This window comes from Aulostomus chinensis, chromosome 10, assembly GCF_037954235.1.
Source record: "Aulostomus chinensis isolate RoL2024-O1b breed Wild chromosome 10, RoL_Achi_v1.0, whole genome shotgun sequence".
In the NCBI taxonomy this organism is placed as follows: domain Eukaryota; kingdom Metazoa; phylum Chordata; class Actinopteri; order Syngnathiformes; family Aulostomidae; genus Aulostomus; species Aulostomus chinensis.
In genome coordinates, this window is record NC_141329.1 from 14325414 (window position 1) to 14353296 (window position 27883).

General features: G+C 39.9%; 1 protein-coding gene across 1 annotated transcript; it reads left to right on the top strand.

Moving 5' to 3' along the window:
• Positions 1-10438: 10438 nt before the first annotated feature.
• On the top strand, positions 10439-27000 carry LOC147254480 (mucin-5AC-like). The gene is made up of 18 exons (XM_086216126.1): positions 10439-10521; positions 10789-10820; positions 10932-10962; positions 13429-13476; positions 13568-13745; positions 14823-14932; positions 16130-16316; positions 16621-16727; positions 18134-18305; positions 18533-18642; positions 19368-19539; positions 19652-19761; positions 21686-21857; positions 21942-22051; positions 22936-23113; positions 23368-23477; positions 23576-23750; positions 24158-27000. Exons 2-18 carry the CDS (start codon positions 10809-10811, stop codon positions 24255-24257), a joined length of 2082 nt encoding a protein of 693 aa, XP_086072252.1. The 5' UTR covers positions 10439-10521; positions 10789-10808; the 3' UTR covers positions 24258-27000.
• The last annotated feature ends 883 nt before the right edge of the window (positions 27001-27883 follow it).

The following is a 27883-nucleotide window of genomic DNA, read 5'->3' on the forward strand; positions in this document are numbered from 1 at the left end:
CGGACAGTAGGGACTAATGAGCTCTTTCAAATAGGATGGAGCTTTATCATTGAGAGCCTTATAAGTTAGCAGAAGGACTTTGAAGTCGATTCTAGATCCTACAGGAAGCCAGTGGAGAGAAGCTAAAGTGGGAGAGATGTGTTCTCTCTTCTTAACTCCCGTCAAAACCCTCGCTGCAGCATTCTGGACCAGCTGGAGACTCTTTAGAGAGTATTTAGGACATCCTGACAGGAGAGAGTTGCAGTAGTCCAGCCGAGAAGTGATAAATGCATGCACCAGTTTTTCAGCATCACTCTGGGAAAGGATATTCCTAATCTTAGCGATACTTCGCAGATGGAAGAAGGCGGTCCTAGTCACATGCTTTATGTGGGAGCTGAAGGAAAGGTCATGGTCAAAAATGACCCCAAGTTTCCTTGCAGTTGTACTCGAAGTTAGGGTGATGCCATCTAGAGTAGAGATCCGATTCAAGAGTGTGTCCCTGTGGTGTTTAGGTCCAAAAATGATTACCTCAGTTTTATCTGAATTGAGCATTAAGAAGTTAGAAGACACCCAGGATTTAATGTCTTTCAGGCAGTCCTGCAGATGAGTAAGCTGGCTTGTGTTGTCTGGCTCCATCGACAAGTAAAGTTGTGTGTCATCTGCATAACAGTGGAAGTTGATCGAGTGCTTCCGGATTATGTCACCTAATGGGAGCATGTAAAGAGTGAAGAGAATCGGTCCTAAAACTGAACCCTGTGGTACACCATATGTAACTCTGCTATACTCCGAATGGTCATTATTAACATTAACAAACTGAAACCTGTCAGATAAGTAGGACTTAAACCATTTTAGGACAGTTCCTTTAATCCCAATGTCATGGTCTAGTCTCTGCAGCAGGATGCTGTGGTCGATGGTGTCAAATGCAGCACTGAGGTCCAAAAGGACAAGCACAGAGACAAGACCTCTGTCTGAAGCTATAAGAAGATCATTAGAGACTCTGACCAGTGCTGGTTTCAGTGCTATGGTGTTCCCTGAATCCAGACTGGAAGGCTTCAAAGAGCTCGTTGCTGTGTAAATGTTCATGTAGCTGCTCCAGGGCAACCTTCTCAAGGATCTTGGAGATGTAGGGGAGGTTGGATATTGGCCTATAGTTGGCTAACACATCTGGGTCAAGAGAAGGTTTTTTAAGCAAAGGGTTGATGACAGCCACCTTGAAGGCCTGTGGCACATAACCTGTGACAAGGAGCTCAAGGTTTAATAAATGAGGTTTATTGGTGTACTATGGTCGTGGTTTCTCTGAGGTACAACAAGTAAGACACTGACAAGACGCACGGGGCGCAAAATTAAAATTTGGAAAAACACTAAATCTAAACACGGGCAGCACTATAAGCTGAAAGAACGATAAAAGGGCGACCACCAGACTAACTGAGGTGAAATAAGAATTTGGGGAGAATAAATCAAGGCTGAGAATTCAGCGAGCCAAATTAGAACGGGAACGGAAATCTAAGGAAATCAAAAAGGTCAGCACATGGCTGCTATAATCTGGGAAATAACTTGAACAAAAATACCACAGAAATACTGGGTCTTCTGGCACACCACAGTGGCTCAGGAAAGGTGGAGCGAAATCACACTTAGAAAATAAAGTTCAATCAACCAGGAGTGCTCTCAGGCTAGAAAAATATAACAATGACAAAAAGTAGAAAACAGCGACGAGGCAGCAAACTCGTAAAAAACTTACAAAATGCACGGAAGGTGAGCAGGTCAGGACGAAGAACGCTATTTAATATTCCAGCAACACAGAAACCACCAGCTCGGACTTATAGACCCAAGGGGTAATCAGGAATTTGATTCAGCTGGTGTTTGCTGTGTGCCGCAGAGTGACTGACAGAGGGAGCAGCAAACACCAACCACCAGGGGCAGAACTCAGAACTGGGTGGAGAGAGAGGAATTAGCACAGGAATGCTGGATCATAATAATAATGATAATGATCATAATTTCTGATGATAATAATAATGCTGGAATAAATGCTGTAAAGGAAGATGGTAAAGAGCTCTGGAAAACCCTTAATGAAATAATGGGGAGAAAAACAACTGGCCGGGCTTCTTTTGTTGAATCAGACGGCATATTTTTGACCAAACCATTGGATATAGCAAATTATTTTAATGATTTTTTTGTATTTAGGGTTAATGCACGAAGGCAGAATACGGGTGATACTGACTCTGATTTTCTAAAACTTACAAAAAATAATGTGATGCTAGACAAGTGTTGCACTTTTCAGTTTAATAGTGTGGATAAAGAAGAAGTAAGGAAGTTGTTGAAGTCCCTCCCTGACCACAGCTCAGTGGGTACTGACATGCTGGACAGTAAAGTACTTAGTCTGGCAGCTGACTATGTTTATGGTCCGATATGTCATATATTAAATGCATGCTTAATGAAAGGTGTTTTTCCCACGATCTGGAAGGAAGGTAAAATTAAAGCTGCAAGCAGCGTTGTAAGGGCCTGTGGCCGCAACCTTCACACTGGCCTGAATCCAACAGTGTCTTGGTCAAATCCCTGGGCCTTGTAGTTTAGGAGTTAGAAGCCTGAGTCTGATCAGAGAGTGAGAGCAGAGTTGAGAGCTGGCCCTTTAAGAACCCCTCCCCCACTGCTCTGTCTATGATCTGTAATAGAGTGGAGAGCAGAGTTGAGAGCTGGCCCTTTAAGAACCCCTCCCCTGCTGCTCTGTCTATGATCTGTAATAGAGTGGAGAGCAGAGTTGAGAGCTGGCCCTTTAAGAACCCCTCCCTCACTGCTCTGTCTATGATCTGTGCTAGAGTGGAGAGAGAGGAGGATCAACAGAATTGGAGTGGGTAAAAGCTGAATAAGTCGGCATACGTTGGTCAAGAGTGACTCATAATACCATATTTTTGTAGGGATTTTTGTCAGGAATGCAGTGGTGTGTTTTTAAAAGCTGTGGGATGTATGGTGTAGACGTGAGAAGCAAACCTTGTGTGAAAGTTTGGAAGTGATGCCATTAACGGCTTAGGAGGAGATAGATTTTGTTCGGGGAGTAAAAAAAGTCCTTTTTTGGACAGTTTTGTCCAAGTTGTGGACTTTCTGTTGTAAATAGGTCAGGGGTCTGAGTGTATGAATTGTTTTTCTTGATGAGATGAGTCCAACGGTGTTGGTGCCATGTTTGTGGGACATTCGTGGGAGGAGTTATAGTGCTCCAAATTATAAAAAAATCATCTTGTAGTTGTGTGGCTCCCTAGGTGGCGCTATAGACTTTTGTGGTGTTTTTATTTTTTGATTAGTGAATGTTTAGCCAGACCGGACAATTGTGCCAAATTTCAGAGAATTTCATGCATGTTCAGGGGGTGAAATTAGATTATGCGCGTTATGCGCATAATGCTCATATTGCGTGCGCTCATTGACAGCAAGTACCAGGTTTTGAATGGGTGTGTATGTGAAAACCGGCTCCGGGCCGTCTGGCCGAGTTGCCTCATGGGTTTAGGTGGGGGCTGGGACACTGTTTAGTGTGTGTTTGTAGTGTGTTTAGTGCTGCTAATGTGTTGCTCTGCCGAGCAAACATAATAGGGTCTTCGCCTGAAGTACCTTCAGGCTCAGGCCCTAATTATTCTCTTACCCAAAGATGGCAGACAAGCACTCACTGGGAAGGACAGCAGACCTATCACTATTCTCCCAGTTCTTCGTAAACTGATGGAGAGAATTGTCCACTCACAAATACAGGAATACTTTGACTGTAATGGTTTGAATCGAGATTTCCAACATGCTTACAGACATAACCACTCAACTTGTTCCGCCCTTACAGCAATGACAGATGATTGGCTTAAAGAAATAGAAAATTCTAAGATGACTGGTGCAGTATTACTCGATTTCAGTGCAGCATTCGATGTCATAGATCATAATCTACTCATCAGTAAATTAGAATGCTATGGATTTAGTCCACCCGCCATCAAATTTATGAAGAGTTATCTCACAAGTAGGACGCAACGGGTTTATTACACTGGCAGTTGGTCTCACTCCAGGATTTTGGATTGTGGGGTCCCGCAAGGGAGTTGTCTGGGACCACTCTTATATGCTATCTTCACAAATGATTTACCATCAGTTTTGTGTAAAGCGACTGTACAAATGTATGCTGATGATTCCACACTGTATTATGCTGCAAAAACTGTCAGTGAACTGGACAATGTTTTGACAGCTGAGTTAAATATGGTGTTTGACTGGATAAAACAAAATAAGATGGTACTGAATATCTCTAAAACCAAATCAATTATCTTGGGATCAAGTCATAAACTGTCATCTACACCAAAGATGAGTTTGAACTTGTCTGGGGAACCTATAGAACAGGTAGATAAAGTAAAATTATTGGGCACAATTATTGATAATCAGTTGTCATGGGCAGAACACATTGATACCATAGTTAGGAAGATGGGTTGTGGTATTTCAACGGTGAGGAAATGTCTTTCTTATGTCCCTACAAATATTGTGGGACAGGTGGCTAAATCGTTAATTTTATGTCACCTGGATTATTGTGCACCTGTATGGTCCTCCGCATCTAAAGGGCAACTAAAGAAATTACAAACTGCCCAGAATAGAGCTGCCCGGTTGGTTTTACATTGTTCCATAAGAACAAGCACTATCAGTATGCACCGTCAACTTTCCTGGTTAATGGTAGAGAACAGGTTGGCTTGCAATACAACAAAATTTTTCAGAAACACTGTCTATTCTTTTCAACCCGTTTTTTTATATAACCAAATTGTCAGCTGTGATCAGGTTCATTCTTATGTGACAAGGTCAGCTAATGGTGGTCAGATGATGTTACCATGTCCAAAATCAAATGCCTTAAAGAGAACAGTTATTTATCGTGCCATCAGTTATTGGAATAATTGCCCATTGAATATACGTGAACTGAATAGTAAGGTATCTTTTAATTATACTTGAGAATGCACATTCAAATTTGTGAGTAGTGAATTAACATATTTACTGTTTGACAGTGAGAATAAATGTAATAGTTATGAATGTAATAATTTGATGTCTATAATAATGTCTGCAATGTTCAATTGTTAAGTGATTTTTGTTTTGTCTTGTGGACCCCAGGAAGACTAGCTCGTCCCACTTTGGTGATAGCTAATGGGGATCTTTTTAACAATAAACAATAAACAACCTTAAAGCTTTTTAAAAGGCTTGATTAGCTTTTCCTCCTTCGCTTCAAGTCTCTCACAAGTCTGTGCTTTCGTCAATTGATCGAATTTCTTTTAACAGTGATACAAAAATCTGAGAAACGTCATTCATTATGACAAATTAGGACACGGAGAACTGGTTGATCAGGATTGCCTTGAAATGGATAGCAAGAGAAATTTTGCTTGACATGTTTCATCTCTTCGTGTTGACATGGGGAAATACTCCAATGTGGGTTCAGTCTTGGTTTAACAAAAAGCAAAGAAGAAAGCTTTATTTATATTGTACATTTCATTTAAGGTAGAAACTCAATGCGCGTAACAGAGCATGAGCTTACCTGAAATGTTGCAGCTGCTGCCACAAAGACTGAACAATGTACAAAATAAGACATAAGCATAGGGCATCAGAACTGATCGAATTTCAACTGTGAAATGTTTTGACTGCCCATAGGTGACATGCTGCAAAACAAGTCAGACCTCTCCAAACCACCGCCTGACAAAACAATCACAATGACATCATCAAAATGCAGGTTAGCAATGAGGCTGATATGTCTCTGTGTTGGCTGTCTTTGCGTGCTTCAAACAGTGGCAGCTGATAGAACGCAAATTGTTTTGGAGTTGGAACAAATTTTGAACAACAAAACTTACAGCCATTGACATAAATATAAAACTAAAAAGAGTTCAGACCAAAGGAGGACATAGTGTGAAAATAAGTATGTGGAACTATATTTCTAATGATGATCCCCGACACTTAGGCTCCACGTCTAATCAGATTAAACAAGAGCCAAGGCTGTCAGTACACGACCGTAAGTATGTCTACCAACATTAACACACACACACATATATATATATATATATATATATATATATATATATATATATATATATATAAGTAGACTGCAGGCCAGCTTTAGTCCTGTGCCACTTTCAGACAGTTTCTACAAAGGATGCTGATTCTATGATGTGACTAAATGTTTATTTTCAACACTGCTCCTTTCAGTGTGGGTGTGAATATCACCCCTGTGCCACAACAGAAATTGTGTCAGTTCCCATTTATCATTTTAGGAAAATAAAGGTGATCCCTTAATGCTGTCCTCAGTTTAATATGTCCTTAATATTAATTTTAATCGGAAAAGGATTGTGATCAGCATTTTGGCCACAAACGTGCAAGCCTAACCCAACCCAGGTTGGGGATGTCTTTGAAAGACTAGTAACATTATAATTTATACAGCCACTTAAGCAAACAATAGCTACTGTGGCTACTACAGGCGTCAGAGTACAAACAAGCTAATAAACACTCTTTTTTTCTCTTTTTTTCATGTTGGTAAGTCCATGGCTGATTGGTGGGGAAGTGGGTTAAAGAAACCCAGGTGCTCTTGTTATCATGAATAATGAGCCTGTAGAACAGGCACAATGTGATTGCACTGAAGACACTGAACAACATTCCATCTTCTCACCAGGATCAAAGCACAGTACATTCTAAAAAGAGGTTCAATTTAGATCAGTTATAATTTCACAGTCACAACCTACTCTTGCACGAATCCAACATGCCTTTACTATTTTTGATTTGCTTTATCAGTCTTGCCTAGTGCTCATACACTAACAGCTGACATCATGGCTTAAAGACAACAGGCAGCTAGGTAATCTTCATGGTTACCAATTAAACTCTGTATCAGTGTTCCCAAATTTTTCAGCACAGGACACCCAAAATGATAGCAGTGTAAATGGCTTTAAAATACAGTTTCTTCATTGAAGTATTTAATTAAAAATTAATAGTTCTATTTTCATCTTTAAAACCAATCCTTTTTCTATTTCATGACCAACAAGAGAGACACCAGCCTAACAAAAGAGTTTTGAGAAGGAACGAAAGAAGATGCTGTTTTGAAAGAAGAGCACCTTGGATCTACATGTACATAGTTCTCATAATGTCCAGAAAAGCCCATTTACTGATTCACTGAGTGGAACTGAGGTTACATTTTTAATTTGGTGGCCATAATGACTCTGAGATCAGTATCAACCATCACAGAAAAAGTTATTTGATTAAATTTGTTTTTTTTTGTATTTCTTTTAATTCTTGTTTAGATATTATACATTGTACTTGACTTTTCCTTTACTTATTGCACAATTTTTAATTACTGGGTCATGAATGTTAAAAAAATCGAGCAGTGTTCAATGTGTTGCTTATGGCTCCAACACTATCAGCAGCCACATCAAGCTGCATGAGCCAGGTACAAGATCATGTGAGGAAAGCTAGACCTTTAGAAAATTGGTTGGACTGATACCTTTAACAATATACTGCTGTTATTGTATTTTTTATGCATTAAAGTCTATTTTAATGTGTTCACCATTCAGTTCACCCATATTCTATGTTCATACTTTTCTTTAAAATGGGATACACACAATATGGAATGAATCAAGTATTTCACAATTTATTGATTTAATTAGCTAATCAGCGACAAGTGTTTTGTGCAAACCCTCCATGACTTCGCTACCTCATCCATGTCTTTGTCAAGTTGCCATGGAGCTACACCCTGATAGTAGTGAATGGAAATATTCAAGATATTTAGACTTGGACTTAATTGTCCCCGTGGGAAAAATTGCTTTCACAGCACTGTACTTACCAACAACAGTATAACAGCAGATTAAGACAAAGTTTGAAAAAGGTACACACAGCAGTACTGAGACAACAGCAACCTATAATTACAGATAACAATACAAATCATACATCAGTAAGGAGTTATATTTAGAGCAGCTGTGGCTGCCTAAGCTGTTGGACAAGGCCAGCTACTCATTTGTCCAGAGGTCAGTGGATTGGGTAGTCACAGAGTGGATGTGTGATGTCCTGTTCTACTAAAGTTGCAAAATATGTGATGGCCATATGGTTTAGCTGTGTGTAATGAAACCAATTATCATTATCTAATGTGGTTATGGTATGAGTATCAGATAGTATATTAAAGAATTCAGTGGAACCAGACACTAGAATGGGTTGTATAATGCTTTGGTACACAGGAGGAGGTGGGGAGTAACACCAAATGCTTTCAGTTTGTGGATGATTGATAACCTTTGATTGCTCCTTTTTTATAAATTGTGTGTGCTAGTTGAAGTTGATTTTATTTTCCAATGTCATTCTAAGTTATTTAAAACTGTCCAGCATTTCAATGGTTTGGCTAATGATGAGAATTTGGTTATTGACGAGAGTGTGGTGCTGAGGTGAGAGGGGACCAATTATTATTTTCCTGGTCTTACTGACATTGAATTGAATATGGTTATTGTTATACCAATGGATGAATTTGGAAATGGTGGTTGAATGGTTTTCCAGAACTTCCTGTGAGTGAAATGCAAGAGCTACAGAGCGATAGTGGTAGTGTTTTGAGGGCTGCAGTTTTTAGGCATAGGGATTATGCTCTCAGTTTTCCAAAGGGTATGGATTGTTTTTAAATAAATAAGATTTGCAGAAGACTGAGTGAAGTATTAGTGAGAGGTCCTGAAAACAAGTTTTCAGTGTTCTTTTTGGCATGCCATAAGGCCCAGGGCTCATGCAACAAACAAGCTGGTCGTCTTATGTAAAGAGGTCTTCACATGAGCTGAGAGATCTTGTGTGTGTGAAAGCAGGCTAGGAATTTATTGAATCTTAGGTGTTCTGGGTCTGCTATTACAAGGTTGGCGTTTGGGTTTACACCCAGTGTTGGGTTTACACCCAGTGTTGGGTTTCACTCTTATATGAAAATATTTTACTTACTGGGTATTTCATTACTTTGGTGCTGCAGTAGTGTTTCTACAGCTTTGTTTGGGGTTTTATTTTTATTTTTTTTGGGGGGGGGGGGCATATGTAGACTACTACTGCCATGATTTCCTAAGAATGACAACTGTATGGAATAACCTCATGTTATGTTGTACACTGATACCAGCAGAAACCGGAGATACTCACACTAACTCACACACACAAACACGAAAGAAGACACACACACACATTTCATGTAATGGGTAGAAAGCCAAATAAAACCTGTTGTACCGCATCATAAATTAATTGAAAGTATATGAAACGGTATGTGCTAGCAGCAATTTTTTCATTCCGGTGACTCAGTAGCACAATACAATGGCCCTACCCTCCATAATTGTAGGGTAATTAATTACATATAACTGATTGCGTATGAAACTGCTAAGATAAAGACTGACAAAGACTGATAAAACAGGTTGAGTTTCAGGTTGAGAGGTGTCAGTCAAGACCAATTATCAAGTCAAGTCCAGTTATAATCCAGCACATTCAGTTTTATTTATTTCAGCCAAGGAATTTGTCATTTTTCTTTTCAATGGGTCAGTGCAGCTTGTTTATTTGTTTGTTTGTCCTTCTGTTAGTTAGCAATTTTATGGATGAATTACTTGAATGAGTGATTTTCATAAAATCCATTTGAGGGTGGACTGTAGACATCTGGACAACAAAGAGACACTTTTTTTCATTTTCTTTATCATTGCAGGGAAAATGCTCTCTCTTCTCAGGAAATATTCCCTTAAGGTGTAACAATTAGGCGTATTTCAGGTCATAACATTTATTAGTAAACCTCATGAAGGACATGGACTTTTAAAAATGTGAGTGTGTGTTTTAGTTAGTGTTTTAGAGTGTTTAATGTTTCTGGTTACTGTCAGTGTCTTTTAACAGTAGACCTAATTTAGGTTATAAACTCACAGTAAGGTTGTTTCCACATCTGGTCAAGTTAACTGGCTATCAGCCCACCTTAATGTGTGTTTTCTGCGACATCTTAATCCAGAATGGGGGGTTTTGGTATCTGGTGTGGTCTGCTCATGCTGTGTTACTTGGAAAATATAAATCACATTGCCCATTCCAGCAGATACTCCACTCGGTGCTCAGTCATCAGTCAATACCCTTTACCCCTAAAATCATAGTCACCACTGCAAATCATGTCCTATAATCTATGCTGTAGATTCCAAATAGTTAAAATAGAGAATTACTCCATAGTCAGTGGCCTCAATTTGTTAGTTCTGGAGTGTTCAAAGCTCACTGAACTCCTCCTGCTCATTTTAAATGATAAATGTTTTACATCATGTAAAACCAATGTGTGACAGTGGAGAGTTAGGAAATGTTTCTCTTCCTGTTGCACAATAAGACAGAGACTAATTGCGCAATAGTTGGAATGCTTGTCAATAATTAAGTAATTGCTGAACTTGGGTGTGACATGCAAAACTAATACGTAGAATGAGGTGTGGTGGGTGTATCCATGCTTCTGAATGTATTCTTCCTTGTGTAAAAAAGTATATAGGTTCAGCAGATGAGCTAAGAAGAGGTTTGCAGTGTTTACTACAGTTCTTTTCCTCTGGCACTAACAGCAGCACTTTATACATTTTGGTGAGTTGCTTCATCCTGCATTTTACAGTATACTGTGATTTTTTTCTTTCAGGCATTTTCTCGTATGTTCTCCTAATTATTAGATACTTTTGTAGTTATGGTTACGTAATTCTATTAAAAAACATAACCAATTAAAAGTTATCTATGAATCTATGATTATACAAATTTGATAGTAACTCAGCTTAATGAAGAGTTTCAATTTTTTAAATTTCAAGTAAAAAAAAAATCCTCTTTATTTTTGTTCTTTTGTTTCTTTTATTGTTGCAGCATTAAACGTGTCTCCAGCAATGATCAGAGAGGTATTGTATTATATTTTCAAATGTTCAAATTCAAATGTGGATGTGGATTTATTTAAACTGTCTATTTCAACGATCATACTCTGACAATAGGTCCAATTTTTTTTCCTCCAGTTAACCATCACCCTGATTGTGGTTCTGTTCGGTAAGTCTATTTCAAGAAAATAAGTCTTCATGACTGCAACAAGTTTATCTTTTATACTCCAGATTCTGTTTGTTTTTTTGTGTTTTTGGGCACAATTATCACCCTCAAAACTACTCTTAGGCCATCTTTTAGGGCTTTCACTTGCATATCCCAAGCTTCATCAAAGGATGTAAGATTTTTTTAAATACTGATTAGTACAAGTACAATAGTACCAGCAACTATCATCTTTCATGGGTGTGAACATATTGTGGAGGAATTTTGTGTGATGAAGGAATTCATCAGATACAGGAAACAGGCTGGCAACTCAGAGGTAGCTTACACTGGACAACTTTAATTGACGTCCATGACAGATGTACAAGGTTCATTGTACTGAGATGTGGTTGAGTCATCTCCCCCCAGAGCATCTGTGCCTGACATTCGTAAACAGTCATACTTATAATGCCGGGCACTACTCAGTAGGAGTGTTATGAAATTTCGCATCACGAAACTTTGCAAAATAAAAAAACGATGAAATAAAATTCAAAGATGCACGGAATAAAAATCAGTGTAAAAAAAATGCGAAGCGGCGCCAGACACCAACACTGATGATTTTTGACCCTCTCATCTACTGTATGCACATATTATGAGAAGTAGCAACACCATAGAAGAAGAATAAGCAGCTGATCAATTATTTTAAAGTGGAGGAAGATAAGGTCGAACAAGAAGTGGACATTTTATTTTGTACTAACACAGCAATAATTTGTATGTCTGCATATTAAGGAAGAGGATAAAGAATATTTGATTATTGCATTTCTGATTTTTGATTTTCTTTAATCTGTATTTTGTATTGAGTATTTTTGTGTTGTGAGCCCTGTTTCATATTTCGTATCGTTTCTTGAGTTGACTATTTCGTTGCACCCCTTCTACTCAGTACTATCGAATCACAGCATTCTGCACAAATGTGACCTTCACATAGTCTAAACACAGCTACAGTGCCAGCGGTGTGATGTCAGCTTTACTATCAGTTGCAGACTACAAATTTATGATTATGAAAGGCACCCCAGTTTTACCACTGATTCAGGCCAAGGCGCTGGGGTCAGACCAGCGATTGACCTTTCAGACAAATTTGGAAGCTGAGGTACAAGAAAGTTCAAACAGAGGATACTATCTATAATTCTTTATCACATAAAAAAATTTTCTTTTTTCATCTTCAAAACAGTTTCAAAATGCAAAGCCATGTTGTTGACTTATGCGTGTATTGAGTTACAAGCGGTGAAGAGCACATTTAAATGTATGTATGGGAACTTGTTTTAGCTCTCAATTTAAGACCACATATCAACAAACCCCAGGACTCTCTCCCTTCTCACTTCTACTCAACCCCCTACTGCAACGCTATCATGTCATTTTAAACTGATAAAATCAAGAACTTTCATGAGCAACTTGAATCAGTTCCTCGCATCAGCATCTCAGCAGACCTTCACTCGTCCACAAGCCCTTTTTCTGCCTTCCAACTCCCCACTCTCTCCCCCACTCTCTCAGAAATCACAGAACTCATCCAAACCATCCACTGGATGTGCCATCCTAGTTCACAGCCTCATCACCTCCTGCCTGGAATACTGTAACGCTCTCCTCTTCAGCCTCCCTCACAAATCCCTTCACAAACTCCAACTGGTCCAGAATTCAGCTGCTCCCATCATAACTTGAACTCCCTCCACCCACCATGTCACTCTGGTCCTCCAACAGCTCCACTGGCTCCCGGTTCATGTCCGCATCCAATTCAAAATCCTCCTGCTTACATTCAAGGCCATTCAAAATCTTGCCCACCCCATATCTGTCCGACCTCCTCCATCTTCTCGCTCCCTGCCCTAAGATCCTCTTCCTCCATACACCTGTCTGTCGCCTCCACCCGTTTCACTACCATGGGGAGCAGGGCATTCATTACCACCCCAACTCAGAAACATTGACTCACTCGCCCACTTCAAATTACAACTCAAAACTCATCTGTTCAAATCTGTGTAACCAACTTAATGGAAATCTCTTTGCCTTTTTCTGTTGTTTTTATCCTTTATTTTTGTTTTGATGTTTTTAGATGTGTGGTTTTTTTTTAAATGTGCTCTGTACGGGCACCTTGTGCACCAGGAAAGGCTCCTTTAAGTTATTATTATTATTATTATTACTATTATTACATCCGTGTGAATGCTAGTAACATGCATGAGGTGCAAACATATGTCACAATACACCTGGGTACACCTCTTCCCTGACAATACTTGATGATAATAATTGAATGTGCAATTAGCCAACAGCAAAAACATATAAACTTTTTGGATATCCCGGATGAGGCTATTATTATCATGTCTCATTTCTCATCCAGATTCCCTGCAGTTTCATGGATGTTAGTGAGCTTAAATCAAGATTAGTTTGTCAAACTAAAATTCCAAAAATTAAAATGAGCTTTCACAATCTTATTCTGATATTTCTTCTCAACAGAATGTCCCATCCAGCAGGCTGTTGGAGATGGAATCATCAAAGAATTTAGTAAGCAAGCTTCTAAATTCCCGTATGGTCTACAGTTGAATTATCCCAGAGGCGTGGAGTTTCAAACCTCTGATCTATCCAATGATGATAGGTTCTGAATGTTGGACTGAGTGGTTTGATCGCGACAACCCCTCTGGAAGTGGAGACTGGGAGCTTCTTACTGATCTGCGCAATGAAAACCCAAATAAAATATGTGATAGTCCACTTCAGATTGAGGTCCAAACTACATCTGGGGAAAGTGTAGCATCAACAGGGGACATGATAGTCGTGTAAGTACTGAATGCATTACAAATGTATATTCTTCAGACAATTTTTGGAAGAACATAAAAAAACTATGGTATTATGAGTTTTTGTTGTTTTACACCTGCTTCTCCTTTTTACTCACCTCTCCAGATTGAAATTCTTGTCATACCCCAACCTTCACCCTGTCATAGTTTTTTTTTCTCACTTCAGGCTTCATTCATCTGCGAACATGCAAAGTAGTTTTTTTTTTTTTTAAGCACAGATAGCAGATGTAAGCAAGCAGGATAGGTTCAAATCTGGGGATTTTCTTATATTTCACAGCGACATGGACTGTCTTTCGAGTCATCTGTTTTGTCAATTTGGCAAGTTAGTTGATAGTATAAATGAAATTTGTTAATTTTAAGACTATGGCTGATTCAATGAATGAAGCCTAGAGAACTTATATCCAATTCTAATCAAATTGTTCAAAAACTGTTATCATCATTTTGAACAATAATACAAAAAATATTTCAGAGGCAAAAATGATGTTTGTGTTTTTGAGATTCATAACACAGTAGAGCATGAATTTGAGTGAATGTTTACTCCCATATTTAGTACATTTGATCTATCAAATGGATATTTTCTAATAGTTAAATGGATAAACAGTCTGTTAGTTATCTGGTGGTGAAAACAATCTGTATAGCACATGCAGAGAGATGATAGTGTTTGTTGAAAATACTGGCAATGTAAACAGCAGGAGAAGGAGTATCCTACTTAAAATCCCCTCAGAAAACTCCTCAGAACACACAGGCTGGGAGACAGGCTGACAGTATTGTCCGTATTGTCAAAAAAAAACCCACTATCATCATCATCATCAATTCTGCTGTCTACCATAGAGAGAGGCTTGCTTTGATAGAAAATAGTCACATTGATGCTCACACTGGTAACTGTCAGCATATAACAAGGTGACTATGCATTCTTGCAAAACCTCATGCTTGTTCAGTGAAATGTCAAAGCAGACTCATAAAACAGTCACCAAATGCAATGCTATAACCATACCGCCGACAGTCATGTTATCTGTGTGTATGTTTTTGTAATTGAACTTACTCTGCTTTCTTCTATAGGACTGACAAAAACAAAGGATTGGTCTGTAAAAACTCTGACCAGAAACATGGCTTGTGTGCTGATTATCGTGTGCGTTTCATGTGCCCCTCCAGTTTCTGCAGTCCACATGGTAAATATGCATTCATTAATTATTTCTATCAAATTATTTTAAATTGTGATAAGCAAGTGGCAAGAAACGTCTCTCTCTTTTTGTTTACATCCAGCAAAGTTATCGACACATGTTTTAAAAAAAGGACAAAGAAGCTCTTGCTTTCAGACTGTTATCTGTTACATATACCCAGGTGCATCTCAAAAAATTAGAATATCATGGAGAAGTTGATTAACTTCAGTAATTCAGTTCAAAAGTTTCAAAAGGTGAAACCTATTTATCATATATACATATATATTCATTGCACAGGGGTGGCATGGCTTGGAGGTAGAGTGGCTGTCTAGCAGTGAGGTTTGAACCTCACTTTCCCCGGTGACCATGTTTTAAGTATCCTTGAGCAACATTCTGAAATCCTAATTGCTCCTGATGGCCCTGCGACAGACTGGCAACCCGTCCAGGGTGTACCCTGCCTCTCACCCAATGTCAGCCAGACAAAGAAATAAATAGATAAAGGCTATATGCAATAAATCTATATAATACCTATGTATTTTAATAGGAGTTTCACTTTTGGAATTGAATTACAGAAATACATCAACTATTCCATGATGTTGTAATTTATTCAGATTCCGCTGTATATCTTACATAAAGACATAAAATCTAGTGGCTTCTAAACCGTGCATTTATAGAGTGTGTGATATAATTACGATCGATTTCAGCCGCTCATTCTTAAACTAGGGGGCGGCATGGTTGTGCGGTGGTGAGCACTGTCGCCTCACTGCAAGAAGTTCCTGAGTTCGAATCCCAGGCACGGGATCTTTCTGTGTGGAGTTTGTATGTTCTGCGTGGGTTCTCTCCGGGTACTCCGACCTCCTCCCACAGTCCAAAGACATGCAAATGGGGACTAGGTTAATCGGATACTCTAAAATTGTCTGCAGGCGTGGCTGTGAGTGTGGATGGTTATTTATATGTGTTGGCGCTGTGATGGACTGGCGACCGGTCTAGAGTGTATCTTGCCTCTTGCCAAAAGGCCGCTGGGATAGGCTCCAGCCCCCTTAACAGTATAAGCAGAAGAAAATGGATGGATGGATGGGTACTTCAAAAGTGGGCAATTGAAAACGCTGGAGAAAAATCCTTAGATGTCAAAAAGTCTTTGAAGTCAAATCCTTTTGTCCGTGAAAATTTCCAATATAACTCCCCTGTCACATTTTATCATTATAGACACAGAATGCTGGACTAAATGGTTTGATCAAAATGAAGATGATGGCGACAATGGAAGTGGAGATGTGAACTCTCTCATGATTCTACTCAATGACAACACACAGAGCATCTGTCAACAGCCACATCACATCAGGATCCAAACTGCAAGTGGACTCAGATTAACTTTAACAGGGGATATTAATAAAGTGTAAGTACTGGATGTGCCTCAGATGAATGCTCACATACCCAATGTGTTTAGAGAACAAGAACATAAAATACACACTGTCTTTGTCATTGTAGTTCTTATGTCATTTTCAACTTGCTGTATTACTTGGCACTAATGACTGCATCGTCTTTAATTTTCTAGAGGGGGATTTTTAGCAACACCTCATGTGTGTACAGGGTCACCAAAACAGATTCATCTAAACACAATGCTATTGCTATATCACAGCAAGCAGTACAGCATGCTGTGTACGTTTACGTGATTTAATTTACTTTGGTTCCTTTTGCAGAGCTGAAACAGTCACTGAAATTGTCTGTAAAAGCAATGACAACTGGCAAGTGTGTGAAGACTATCGTGTTTGCTTTAAGTGCCCCTCAGATTTCTGCATTCCATTAGGTAAGGGTACATTCATCAGGTGTAAGTTTTAAATAATCATAAATTGTGATAAATGTCACTTCTCAGGGTAAGCGACAGAGGAGGGATCCCTCACCCAGGGTTGACAGATGTGCAATAGATGTTGTTACAGACAAGAAAACCATTTATAACACAGAATGTGGACTTCTGGTAGGCAGTGGAGGCAGGGAGAATGAGCCAGCTTGATGGGAGGACTGGATGGCAGACTTGTTCATGGGAGGGGAGCGCAGGCCGGTGTAACAGCAGGGAAAAAGGAGGGATAGGGGGGCGATGCAGGCGGTGGTTGGTGCAGACAGATGGAGCTCCAGTGGATCTGTGGTAACACAGAGAGACACACTGGCAATCCATCCAGGGTGAACCCCGCATGGACTGGCAATCCATCCGGGGGGAACCCCGCTTCTCGCCCAAAGGTTGCTGGGATAGGCTCCAGCCCCACCCCCCTTAACAGGATAAGTAATAGAAAAGGATATATGAAGTACACCTGTGTTCACCTTGCAATGACTTGTACAGTTGGTTGCTTTGAAAAGGGATGAGAAATATCCATCCATCCATTTTCTACCACTTAAGGGTGTCGCGGGGGGGGGGGCTGGAGCCTATCCCAGCAGCCTTCGGGTGAGAGTGGAGTTCACCCTGCACAGATCGCCAATCCATTGCAGGGCCAACACATAGAGACAGACTACCACTCACACTCAGAGTCGCACCTACGGTCAATTAAGAATATCCACTCAGCCTACTCCCCACTTGCATGTCTTTGGACTGTGGGAGGAAGCCGGAGTACCGGAGAGAACCCACGCAGGAACAGGGAGAACATGCAGACTCCACACAGAAGGATCCTGTGCCCGAGCTCGAACCCGGAATCTTCTTGCTTTGAGGCGACAGTGCTAACCACTGCATCACTGCACCGCCCACCAAGAAATATCCCTTAACAAAAATCAATGAAATTCTGTCAAAAACATGATCTATACTGTAAACAAAATGGGGTTGCTTCTAATGCTGACTTCTGGTCCTAGCCAGCACAAACATCTCTTCATGAAAAAACAATGCCAACAAACAACTCACATGGTATAAGATGCTTCACAGAATATCCTTCACAGGAAAAATATGCTTATGACTGGATTTAGCTGGTCGAGGTTGGCTTGCAGTCAGGGAATTTGGAAAAAGATGAAATAAAAAAATTTGACAGCAAGAGAAAAACTAAATAAGACTCCCCCTTCCGAGCTGTACTGTTCTTAGCATGCCCTGGTTCACCCAAACTGATCCCCGATTTCACTACCAGTCTCAGCAGCAACACTGATTCCAGTAGAATTCTATCTGTAAGAGTGGTGAAGAAAGTTTTTCACTCTGTCTTTAAACTTCTGATGGTTAATATTACTTCTGTCACTTCTCAGGATGCTGGACTGACTGGTTTGATCGAGACAACCCCTCTGGAAGTGGAGACTGGGAGACTCTTCATGCTCTGCGCAGTGAAAACCCAAATAAAATATGTGATAATCCGCTTCAAATTGATGTCCAAACAACATCTGGGTCCAGTGTAGCATCAACAGGGGATGTAATTGCTGTGTAAGTACTGGTTGTCCCCAAAATGTATGCTCTAATAACCAATTTGTTTGAGGAATGTGAACATCTATGGTATTTTTCCATTGTTGTTGAGACATTTCATCATGTTTTGGTTCTATGATGGTGTTTTGTAGTTTTTGCAAATCTTCATGCATGAATAATAAGACGTCAAATTTAAGTTATCTCTGTTTAGTTTTCCTTATCTAACGCACAGATTTTTTTTTCTGCAGGAGTAACACAGAAAAGGGATTCGTCTGTAAAAATTCTGACCAGAAGCAGGGCAAGTGCGCAGATTACCACGTTCGTTTCCTGTGTCCCAGCGATTTCTGCACTCCATCTGGTAATCATGAGTACATTCATCATGTGTGTCAGATTATTAGAATTTGGGATTAGTTTATAGCAGGATACTTTTTCTCTTTGTTTTACATCCACCGACTGTAAGTTCTTTATATTTGTTTTATCATAAACAGTGCTTTAAGATATTGAGTAGTTACTGCTTCACACCCAAGCCAAGCAGCAACCTCTGAAGCCAAAGCTGTACTTACTTTTTGAGCTACATGGCACAAGTTCCAAAGACAAGTCAATCCTCACAGGCCAATGTCCAACTTTACAGCAGCTATGGTGAGGTCCAAAAAATTAATTTAAGCTGTATAGTTAATGTCTCATCTTGTAACAACTCTATAGGGGTGATTCAGTTTTATTAATCTTCTCCATTTCAATTATATGCAGGCTCCAATTTTTGCATAGTTGGGGGAAAGGCTAATTTGAGTGGCAGATGTAGGTTCTGTCACAGTTGCCACCTATAAATAGTCTGTCTATATAAAGTCAATGTATATTGCTGGTTAAGAAAAACCTAACAGGAACACTATTCACTAAACAAATTTTTAAAAACATCAGAAAAAAAGAATTGAGCTCCACAACTGCTTCATTCATTTCTTATGCAGTCTATGATCCTTGCTCATATCAGCCGTGTTTGTATTTCAAATAGAAGTGGGGAGGAAACAAAAAACAGTCACATCAAACCATAGAAAAGTCCTGATGCTATTAATTTTCATATCTGTTTAGGATGTTGGACTGACTGGTTTGACCGAGACAACCCCTCTGGAAGTGGAGACTGGGAGTCTCTTCATGCTCTGCGCAGTGAAAACCCAAATAAAATTTGCGATAATCCACTTAAAATTGATGTCCAAACTACATCAGGGGCCACTGTGGCATCAACAGGGAACATGATTGCTGTGTAAGTACTGGATGTGCTTTGTCTAAACACAATTATTTAGCCCAGAAAAATCTGACAGTAATCTTTAATCTGTTTGCATTCCTAATTGTAATAAATTGGGTTCCTTCTGCAGGAGTAACACAGAAAAGGGTTTTGTCTGTAAAAACTCTGATCAGACGCAGGGCAAATGTGCAGATTATCGTGTTCGTTTCCAGTGCCCAACTACTTTCTGCAATCCATCAGGTAATCATGAGTGTATTCATAATGTTTAAGTATAAAATGGTCATAGTTTGTGTTAAGTTATTGGCAGGATACTTTTCCCTCTTTTTCATTTTAATATCCACCTCCTGTCAGTAACTCTGAATTGTTTTCGCTTTTAGTAAAGAGAAACTCTTTACAGTGCTTTAAGGTAGTGAGTAGTTACCACTATCACACCTACAGCATTCATTTCACATAGTCTATTGTCCTATCCAGTGCCAAACAGTGTTCTGTATTTTAAAATGCAGCACTAGTATTCCCTTTTTATATTGTATTTGTCATTAATTTGATATTTAATTATTGTAATTTCAAAGAATATACAGGTTGCACAGTGGTGCAGTGATTAGCATTTTCACCTCACAACAAGAAGTTTCCGGGTTCGAGCCCTGGCTTGAGCACAAGGTCTTTCTGTGTGGAGTTTGAATGTTCTCCCTGTGTTCGCGTGCATCAGTTCTCTCCGGATACTCCAGCTTCCTCCCACATTCCAAAGACATGCAAGAGTGGACTAGGTTAATCGGATACTCTAAAACTGTCTGGCTGTGGGCTGTTGAGTGTGAATGGTTGTGTATATATGTTGGCGCTGTGATGGACCGGCGACTGGTCTAGAGTTTTCCCTGCCTCTCGCCCAAAGGCAGCTGGGATAGGCTCCAGCCCCCGCGACCCTTAACAGGATAAGCAGTAGAAAATGGATGGTTGGACAATAAAACTTTCTGGCATCAACCAAAGCAAAGTCTACTGGATACAACATGCAACTTGTTTCAAAGAAAACATCTGGGAAAGCATCACCAATTGTCCAAAGTTTTTAGATCGTTCTTCAGAGAACTTAACCTGCAAGCCAGAGGTAGATGTGTGTGAAACCAAAGTGACTGTCCCTGTATGTGACACCAAATTTATTAGCTGCAGGACTCCAACACCAAGCGACTTCCCTATGAAGTTTGCTCAGGTGGCTCAAATAGCAATTCAGGTGTAAGTCAATTTTATTTGTACCAAATCACAACAAAAGTTATCTCATGACACTTTACAATTAGAGCAGGTCTAGTACCACACTCCTTCAATGAATTTACACCCAACAACTCTCCATCAGCAAGCACATCCTGCAACAGCGTCAATGAAAACCTTCCTTTTAACAGGCAGGAACATGAAGCAGATGCAGGCTGGATGGTAACCGGTTGGGGTGAAAGAGAGCATGAGAGTGGGGTGGAGACAAAGACAGATAATGGAAAAAGACAGATATGCAGGGGGACAGAAACAAAGAGAGAGAAAGAAAGGAGGAGAAGGTTGGCAAACAGTAACACCAGTTAGCTACCAGTAATCACATCTACAGGTTCAAAACAAGCAATCAATTTCAGCATAATATGAGCAATTATGTGGTAGAAAACAGAATGCTGATGCTAATGCTAATACAGTATTGAGAATACTGATATAAATACTACTAATACTGATTATAAAGGGTGGCAGCTTGAGCCTCTTCAGGTCTTTTACCTCCTACAGCAGCAGCATCAGTCAGGGATCTGGAAAGTATTAGCTGGTCTGATAGAAATGCACCCCATGTAGATATGGGTCACAAACAGATTGCAGACCTGTCGATGGTAAAAAGAGCCGTCTGCACTCTTGGGAATTGTCAGCATTAATGGCTCTGTGTTTAGGGTCATTGATGACATGTTTTGTTGCATTTTTCATGCCTTCAGAACACTGTGGCAGTAACATTAAAACTGAAAGATAATTTTTGACAAAAAAAGTATTTTTTTCCTCAAATTCAATAGTGCATTATAACTAGAACCCTCTTTATTTTACAGATGGAATATGAGCTTGAAATGCTGTCTGACTAACCTCCTCCTCTCTCTGTAGGAGTGCTGAGGAAGGTCAGACATTTGGTCTTAAAACTAGCATTCTCAACCATCTCTTTCAGAATGTTGGACTGACTGGTTTGATCGAGACAACCCCTCTGGAAGTGGTGACTGGGAGCTTCTTAGTGATCTGCACAGTGAAAACCCAAATAAAATATGCAATAATCCACTTCAAATCAAGGTCCAAACTACAGCGGGGTCCAGTGTAGCATCAACAGGGGATATTATTTCTGTGTAAGTACTGGATACACCCCAAATGCATGCTCTTGTAACAATTTTGATGAGTTATCGTTGTTAATTTACTGGTTCCTCCTGCAGCAGAGACCCAAACATAGGGTTTGTCTGTAAAAACTCTGAGCAGGAACAGGGCAGGTGTGAAGATTATCGTGTCCGCTTCCTGTGCCCCACCGATTTCTGCACTCCAGAAGGTAACAATGAGAACATTCATTAGGTATTTCATATATGTAGAAATTGTGGTAAGCTTTTGACCAGATATATTTCTCTTTTGTTTAACATCCAATTAATTGACATAGAACTGTTTTACATTAACCCTTGAACACTAACGTTAAAACTAGTAACACCATCACGAACGACGGGAATATTTTACCTGATATAATTTTCCTGATGAAATATAGTTTTCATTGAAATTACAGTACAACACTGTATGCCAAATTGAAGTACTCTTCTCTAATTTCCCAATACTCAATATTGCATAAAATGAAAAAGGTACCATGGCGGACCCTATAAGGCTCCAAAATTATTGAAAAAATCAAATAATCATTCATGAGAAATTTCCAAACAAATAAATGATGAAGTTGGGAACTTGCTCATGAATATCACATGACAAGATTGTGTGGGTGAAAATCAGCAGACGTTAGTGTTCAAGGGTTAAAGGAAAAGAAACTCCTTTGCAGTGCTTTCTGAATGTGAGAAGTTACTTGTAGATATTGTTGTTAGGTGGCAGCTTCAAACCTCAAACACTGAAGCGAAAGCAGTGGTACCAAAAGTTGCAGTCCCCTGAGTGGCCACTTGAGGCAAGGTCTAAAAAAGACTTTCTCCCTTTGAGCACCCCATGTTAAACATGCCCAGCTTCACAGCAGTAATGACCACTTTGATGGCACAACAAAACATTCCTGCACTTTTCATGCCATGTCTCACCAATGCACTATAGTAAACAACTGATGAATAAAAGAGTGCTTGTGTCACATTTTCATGGATGTAACTTGAACTTGAAATGCAGTCTGACCTGCCACACTGATGTCTCTCTGTATGAGTGCTGAGAAAATTGGTCTTGTCCCTTTCTGAATGATAGGTTCAAGATGTTGGACTGACTGGTTTGACCGAGACAACCCCTCTGGAAGTGGAGACTGGGAGACTCTTCATGCTCTGCGCAGTGAAAACCCAAATAAAATATGTGATAATCCACTTAAAATTGATGTCGAAACTACTTCTGGGGACAGTGTAGCATCAACAGGGGATGAGATTGCTGTGTAAGTACTGGATGAGACTCAAATGTATGCTCATATAACCAATTTATTTATGGGGTGAAATCATTTTAAACACTTATTTTAGGTTCCCAAAGCAGGCTGTTTATTTCTATTAAAACATAATGCATGTATGGTAAACTGTCAACAAACACATTCATATAACATCCGAGACAGGTACTATAGCCACAAAACAGTCAACAGTAAAGCTATCTGTGTGTAAGTTTTCCTAATTTAACTTAGTTTGGCTCCTTCTGCAGAAGTGATACAGACAAAGGATTTGTCTGTAAAAACTCTGACCAGGAGCAGGGCAAGTGTGCAGATTATCGTGTTCGTTTCAAGTGCCCCGCTGATTTCTGCAAACAACAAGGTAACCAGTAGTGCGTTTATTTTATTAATATAAGAGCTTTAAATGATTGTCAGTTGTGATGTGTTAATGACAGAAAAAATGTCTTCTGTCCTGACCAGTGTGCTGGACAAAGTGGTATGACCGTGACAATCCCAGTGGAAGTGGGGACTGGGAAACTTTGAGTAGCCTGAGGCATGATAATCCTGGTGAAATCTGTGAGACCCCTCTTAACATAGAGGTTGTTACTACTGACACAAACACCCCAGCCACCTCTACTGGCCAGATATTTTCTGTGTAAGTTGTTGGAAAGAAGCTCTGTCTTCAACGCTGCAAAGATCACTCATATCATATCATATCATATCATTTCATATCATCATTTGATCAAGCCCTTTCATCTTTCCTTCAAAGCTAAGGGGGCCTGGGTTGATATGAGCTAAGGGCTGCCATAACTAAACTATATTTTCTGCTCAGAATAAGGGCTACACTTTGAACAATCAATGAGAGAGTCCACACAAACATTTGATTATGTTTATGATTAATGGATGCCTATATACTCTATCCTTCTTGATCATGCTGACAGAATTTACAGTTTACTAAATGCACATTTGAAATTTTACAAATCACCTTTCATATAACATTTCCGTGTTTGTACACTTTTATTTTGAGTAGTTACTGAATTACCATCTTTCAATAATTTTCAGATCCAGTCCATCCAGTGGATTTGTCTGTATCAATGACGATCAGCCAGGAGATAAAAGGTGCCGTGACTACAAAGTACGCTTTGGATGCCCTTGCTCATGAAATGTCATTTAGTCACCCACTCCGTGATGACATTCAGAATACAGACATACTGTATAGAAGTGATTGATTCAGAATTTTTTGAACAGCTGTCAATGTGATTTTTTAAGTCAACCTCTTTATTATTTACATGTCCCAAACTTTATTTGAATGAGGTTAGTTTGACATGTATGATCTTTATATTTAGCATAAAATGTTTTAATCCAAATCAAAACAACTATAACTTCATCATAATTCCAGTGAGAGATTTGCCAATATCAATGTAGTGCAATTTTGATTTCTAATTAGTTTCCAGAACTGTTTTAGAATTTATGAGTTGTGGTCTTGTCATATTAATTAATTAATTAATTGCTTAATTAATTTCTTGAGGAGAAAGAAGGAACTACACCTTCATGGAAATATACTTGTATATTTACGACAGTGTCCTAAGTCATTCTTGTGAAAGAATTTGTCTGAAATTCAAAAGATATTTTAAAAAAAGGTGAACAGTTGAGTTGAATGAATGGATCTCAGTGCTGTTGTTATATGATGAACCACAATAGAACGTAAAATAATAATAATAATAATAAAAAACATTCTCTTGAAGATAGTGTAGCACTTCCAATCTTTATAACGGACCATTGTGCATCCATGCTGTCTTCACGAGCTGAAAATTTCATAGCACAGAATTGTAATGACTGAAAAAAACTTGCATTTTACTTTTTAAAAATAACCCGCAATAGGTGAAATCCGCGAAATAGTAAGCTTCATTTGTTTTACATTATTATAACCGCATAACTTCTACCTTTCTTTAGCATGTCCAGAAGTCCAACTTTTGTTGTTTTTTGTAAGCATCTTCCTCTACCTTTTGGGTGCTACCACAGGTGCCTTTGACGGTGCAGAATGTTTGACATGTTTGACAAACGTCGACATTGTGGAGTTTGTTGGGGAAAAAACTTGCAAACATACAGTACAGCACTTAAGAGTCACACTGCTAGTGATTGAAGATTTATGTAAATTTGGCAAGCTGAATGCATTCTGTACTGTACAGGAGACACGGCAAAGAGGAGACTGATTGACAATGGGCTGCAGCCAATCAGGACGCAGAACACAATGCACTGTAACCTCGGGTGGCTGGGCTCTCCCTTAAGGCGTGTTCACACCAAACGTAACGCAATTTTTTTGCACTTTAAGTTTACATGTAAAGTCTGTGTAGAGAAGCGATTAGACACGAATTTGCGTGTATACTTGCCGGGCAATGTGAATAATGCGACACAAATTTTGCGGCAAAAATTTTGCGGCACAAATTTTGTGTATTTGCATCTACGCACAAGTTGAAAATATTTAACGTACGTGACAAATTCGAGTGATGTGTCGAGAGAGCCTATCACCGTTGAGATTTCCCTGGCTTCAGTGAAGTCATGTCAACGGTCCTGGCATCTGTAATTGGTGTCCATCTGTGATATCCTGGCACCAATCCTCACCACCAGGTAATCAAACTGGGCCCTTGTCAAGCTGAAGTACCGCTGGAAACTGCCGTCACCCAGAAGCAATTCCCAGAGAAAGTGGTGAAATTCACCCATCTGTGTGTTCTTTAGGATCCAGATGTAGCAGCATTTGGTTTCCGCCATATCTGGGCCTTCCACAACAGATACAAGCCAGCAACGGTTGTTGGGTCAGCCATGATTGATGATAGAAAGAAATGTCGGAAATAAATTCTTCTCACAGGGGAAAAATGTTTGTGAGAGTGACACAAACAAAAACATATATGATACAGCGATCAAATTTGCGCAAATAAAGTGGTGAAAATTCCTATCGCATTTGGTGTGAACACACCTTTAGAGATAGGGTGAGAAGCTCAGTCATTCGGGAGGGACTCCAAGTAGAGCTCCTCCATGTTGAGAGGAGTCAGTTGAGGTGGTTTGGGCATCTGGTGAGGATGCCTCCTGGACACCTCTCTCAGGAGGTGTTCTAGGTTTGTCCGACCGGGAAGAGGCCTCAGCGCATTACGTTGGCTTCCAGCACCACTGTAACTCCCATATAAAACAAATCCCTCAGACTGTCTTCTTTCAGCTACATAACCTCATGAAATTTAAGGAATCCTTTCTCAAAAAGATACAGAAAAATTATTCCATTCATTTGTTACTTCAAGGCTAGATAAATGCATTTCCCTCCCATCAAGATGCCCCAGTAAGTCTAGGATATCCCTTAGCTAATCCAAATGTTGCTCCCTGTATGCAGATGAGAACCAACAAAAGAGAGCATATTTATCCCATTTGGCTTTGATCCACTGACTCCCTGTCCAAAATAGAACCCAAAATCTTTCTAACATACAAGGCCTGCATGATCAGGTACCTTTATATCTGAAAGAGCTTATAGTTCCCTACCCAGCTCAACTCTGCACTCCCACAGTGAAGGATTACTTGTGGTTCCTAGAGTCTCCAAATGAAGAATTGCAGCCAGAGCCTTCGGTTATCAGGCTTCCTCTCCTGTGGAATTATCTCCCAGTCTCAATCCAGGAGATAGACTCCCTTTCTAAATTTAAAAGTAACCTTGACTCTTTTCTTTTTGACAAAGCTTATCGTTAGGGCTGGTTCAGTCCAGCCCCTAGTTTTTCTGCTTGTTGTGTCCTCATTAACATTTGACAAGGAAGATAGCATGACATACGCAGGACACATCTTTACTACAGCATACACTTGGCACAGAGGGCTGGAAGACACTTTCTTTAACTGAGACACATGAAAGTTGGGTGGATTCTCATGGACCTGAGTTAATAAAGTCTAACAGCAGATGGATTTATGATGTGTTCAATTGTGAATGGGCCAATGTAACGGGGAGAGTGCTTCCTGAACTCAGTTTCCAGTGGAATATTCTTGGAACTAAACCACACCTCCTGACCTTCAAATGTTGGAGTCTGGATCTGTTGCCGTCAGCAATGCGCTTATTCTGGTCAGAGGTGCAAAGCAGGGCAGAACAGGTATCATTCCCGACCTTATGGCAGTGGCGGAGGTGACTCTGAACTGATTGCACCACAAGATCACTTTCCTGGGAGGGGAAACAGAGGCGGAAGATAACCCATGGAAGCCTTGAGGCAGAGCTGATCAAGGAGTTGTGTGCATATTCAATCCAACAGTGGTGAGTACACCAAGATGAGGGGTTGGTAGAGGTTACACAGCACAGAGCTGACTCTAGATCTTCACTTGCCCTTTCAATCTGGCCATTGGTCTGGGGATGAAAACCAGAGGTAAGACTCACAGAGGCACCAAGAGTTTGACACAAAGCCTTCCAGATCTGTGATGTGAACTGAGGACCTCAGTCTGAGACTACGTCTAATGGGATCCCATGAAAACAGAAGACATGTTGAACCAGGAGATCAGCAGTTTCATGGGTTGTAGGCAGTTTGGGATGGGCCACAAAGTGAACTGCCTTGGAAAACCGATCAACAATGGTGAGAATGACTGTATTACCTCGCAATGGTGGTAGACCAGTGACAAAGTCTAGAGCTACAGTATATATGACCAGGGACGACCAGGAATAGGGAGAGGATGCAAAAGGCCAGCAGACGGGCGATGAGAAGACTTTTCTCAAGTGCAGATTGTACAGGCAGAAACGTAAGCATCGGTTGTGGATGGTAGGCCAACAGAAATGCC

Bases quoted from the DNA above. Each gene is read 5' to 3' on its own strand.
- LOC147254480 (XM_086216126.1), top strand. The intron at 10,963-13,428 runs GTAAGTCTATTT...TCTTCTCAACAG, and splicing joins CCTGATTGTGGTTCTGTTCG to AATGTCCCATCCAGCAGGCT. The intron at 23,751-24,157 runs GTAAGTTGTTGG...AATAATTTTCAG, and splicing joins ACTGGCCAGATATTTTCTGT to ATCCAGTCCATCCAGTGGAT.